At 50.7% G+C, this 3,474-nt stretch overlaps 1 protein-coding gene across 1 annotated transcript; it reads right to left on the bottom strand.

Annotated features, from left to right (window-relative positions):
- Window positions 1-874: 874 nt before the first annotated feature.
- LOC144141580 (transmembrane protein 45B-like) lies at window positions 875-2,185 on the bottom strand. Its single transcript, XM_077673120.1, has one exon. It carries the CDS (start codon window positions 1,981-1,983, stop codon window positions 1,099-1,101), a length of 885 nt encoding a protein of 294 aa, XP_077529246.1. The 5' UTR covers window positions 1,984-2,185; the 3' UTR covers window positions 875-1,098.
- Window positions 2,186-3,474: the final 1,289 nt, after the last annotated feature.

The raw sequence follows: 3,474 nt of genomic DNA, 5'->3' as shown, positions 1-3,474 counted from the left end.
TATAAGAAACTCAATGGCAGTAGGTTTCGTTAGGAAGAAGAGTGATGGGGAAAAACAAAATAAAATAAAAATAAAATACAGTCCTGCTTCAGGGAAATGAGTTAAAAGCTTCATGCGTTGAAGGGAAAACTACAATGTCGTAGATGCACCTATGTCCGCGATAAACGCGGAAAGGGCTTCGCGCTGAGCAGAGGGAGAGGGCCATGGTCCAAGTACCAGTCTGAGTGCAAATGGTCCAGGGTGGAGACAATTTTATGTCATTCCACAGCTTGAGGTGAGCCACAAATATCGCAATATAGGCTTGACGTCTTGCCGATCATCACCTCAGCCGTTTCTTACGCTATAACACCACAATATTCGGCGAACGTCTTATAAGCTACTTTTGAGGGTTAGAATTCGACACAACTAAATTACTGTAACCGCTGATACAAGGCACAAATGCATTCTTCTGCTCGAAATATAACGTTTACGGGGGAGCTAGCTTAGCCCATCCATGGAGAGTTATCCTAAAACTTATCGCAAGCCTACCTCGTTCGCCTTGCCTCTCTGGAAGGGTTCAACGATCGTTGCACCCGAAATAGCTTCTTTGAGCTGAGTATATAAAGGTTTGAAATATTGTTTTTGACCAAAATTTGCACTAAAGATCTCAACTAATGTCATACTGTAGATTAAGCTAATTGCGGCGCAAAATGCTTTTTTAAAGTCTCCAACACACTACTTATGCACACAACTTGCCTCCTTCACAAAAGTTTACGGCGAAGCTAAGCAGCTCTCCTTGTGCAGTAAGCGTTTGCAGGAACAATGTGAAGCTGCGAGGCTGTTAACTCATACGCGATATTTATATCTTTGGGTTATTTATGCTTTATCTAAAGAGTCTGACGGTGCTTTTATTGATTAAAAGTTTAGTGTTTGCTTTCCCTCCGAGTGCGTTTCTCTGTATCACAAGCTCAGGCGGGGTTTGAGCTAGCCATGTAGCCGAAATTTTATCCTGTTCTCCAAAAAAGAAAACAAGACAAAAACACTCTTTATTGCCGCACTCATGGCACAATGGCGCTCCCCAGACCGCCATTCTTTACCTGTTCTCTGATAGTGAATGGTTCAGACATGGCAATCGTCGTCAGTGTAGTCCCCAATCGCCATATTCGCCGTTTTGTCTTGGCCTCCGAGTTTCCGATCCACCGACGCGAACGAGTTGTATACCAAGGAGTAGCCCGCCTCGTCAAGCCCGTCTGAAGGGTCGTCGCAGTCGCAGGTGCAGCGCTGGATCCACGCGAGCACGCCGAGCAGACCGATGTACAGCAGGAGCAGCCACATGTGCAACGTGAACGCGGCCCCGGCGACCAGCACGTCACTGTGGCTGTGCTCGTCCCACCTGGGAATGCTGGGGGTCCGGCTGTACAGCATGAAGCCCGCTTGACATAGCCACGTGCCCTGCAGCAAGGAGCAGTAGGCCCGTCCCAGAGACGCCAGGATGCTGTGGCGACGGACCATCTCAACCATGGTGCACAGTGCCTGGGCCCCGGCGGTGTACATGAGAAGGGAGTGTGCGAGGACGTCCAGGTGCGAGCGCCCGTGCAGGTGGAAGTTGAAGAGCAGCCATACGACCACCGTGGCCAGCAAGGTGGCGACGTAGTCCGAACCCTCCGGGAGTGGTAGGCCCTTGTACATCAGTATTTCGACGACGCCGCTGGTGGCGGAGAAGAAGTACATGGAAACGTGGTGGTAGTGTGAAGCATAGGCCAACTTGCCACCCTCAAAGGCGGTGATGTACTCGATGACGAGACCGATCAGGCAGCAGACTATCTTGGCGACGCCTTCGAAGCAGGCCAGTCGGGGAACGCAGTGCAACGGGTACCAGGCGCGGCAAACGTAGGGGCGCTCTTGAGCCCTGCTGCGGATGTAGCGGCGCCATGCGTGGAATCCCCACCAGGTGCCCTGAAGGATGAACGCTAGTCCAGGCCCACAGTGGCCTGTAACGGACATGGCTTAGTGGCCAAAGGGGTCACGTGTGCGCTTCAGTGGGTGCCCTGCAGTGCGAGGGAAGGGACGTTAGGGTCGATAACAAAAAGAAAGAAATTGCCACGTATCTTCTTGCTTTGCTGCACAAGAAGTAACCGGGGTTAGATTTTATTGAGAATGTTAACGCTTCAATATCGTTCACAGGCAGTGCAGAGCCCGTAACGCGTTTCTTACGGGAAGGTAATGACTGAAGTGTTCAGTTACTTTTTTAACTCGGCAGCGTTACCAGGTTCATTCACCGAACCGCCCTGCCACTTGTGGGGATCGCGACTTCCATGCGAACCCATTTCTGGCTAGCTTCCCATCGCGGCTGGCGTTGCACAATGCTCCTCGCTCGCCTGGCGGGAACCATACGGGAGGGCGCCAGCGACCGGAGGGTTCGTTGTCGCCAGGGTGGAGGCATTAACCCTTTTCCCTTCTGCCTTAACCGAGAACCAGTTCCTCCTCGGCGCTAGTGCCACCAAATGACGAGGTCTGGTGTGTTTTCGCATGACGAGAGGACGGGCTCTTGTCTTGGGGATGCGTTAGCGCGGGGACGTTTGGGCGCGGAGCAGCTAGAAGGAGGAAAGAAATCCTTGGGTCACGTGATCAAAACGTGACATCACTTGGCTTGTTTTTGACCGCCTAAGGACAACGCCGAAGTTGGCGCACAACCGGCTAGAACCTGTTCTGTGTTCCGAAGCAGCGTGCAGTTTGTGTTGATTACTAAATGAAGGTGCAGATGCGTGATTATACCGTGAATGCTAGTATTTGTGCGATCTCCCTATCCAATTATGTGTCTTACATACCTACTGCGACATTTCAAGAGAGTCTTGCAGCCTTTACTCAGCGTAGATCAGCCGGATCAGCCATGCCGGTCTCCGGCGTTTGCACAGACACGGCTGCGCTCATTTTCCCATCAAGGTCAGTAACGTCGTTATTTTTGTTGTAGTTTTTGCGTTTATATCAATTTACTGTGTACCTAAAGCTGCGTGAATTCTTGTTTGCGTGGTCGCCTCGTTCTCCTAGCTGTCATTCTCGTTCCCGATAGTATTGTGACATTAACAATTCAAATTTAGCGTGAGCTGCATGCTTGGTCGAGGAACAGAGACAGTGGAAAAAAACAAACCAGACGTTGGCGCACAAACCAACACCTGCTTCGTGTAGCCAACCTGCCTGTGGTTTGTCTTTTTCCCAGTCCCTGTTTCTCGTCCAAGTATGCAGCACACGCTAAATTCAAATTACGATTCTATGTCCCCACACACTCCGGCCGCAGTTTCAAGCGTCTCGTTGTTGTTCCTTTTGTTTAGGAGCCCATAACATTGCTCAAGTTTGATCGAACCGGTGGCGTGTACTTCCCTAAGCGCAGTCCTGGATATGTGAGGTGCAGTCTCTCGATCGTAAATATGCGTGTGTTTGATAGCGTTAATCTCTTGAGTATGTCGTGTGCACGCATCAGAGTTCTAGCTCTTCGGG

The sequence above is a fragment of the Haemaphysalis longicornis genome, unplaced genomic scaffold (assembly GCF_048455015.1).
Source record: "Haemaphysalis longicornis isolate Haplotype H1 unplaced genomic scaffold, Haemaphysalis longicornis Haplotype H1 scaffold_6, whole genome shotgun sequence".
Lineage (NCBI taxonomy): Eukaryota > Metazoa > Arthropoda > Arachnida > Ixodida > Ixodidae > Haemaphysalis > Haemaphysalis longicornis.
The sequence above is the reverse complement of the archived record's forward strand: the minus strand, read 5'-3'. Positions and strand labels throughout refer to the sequence as shown.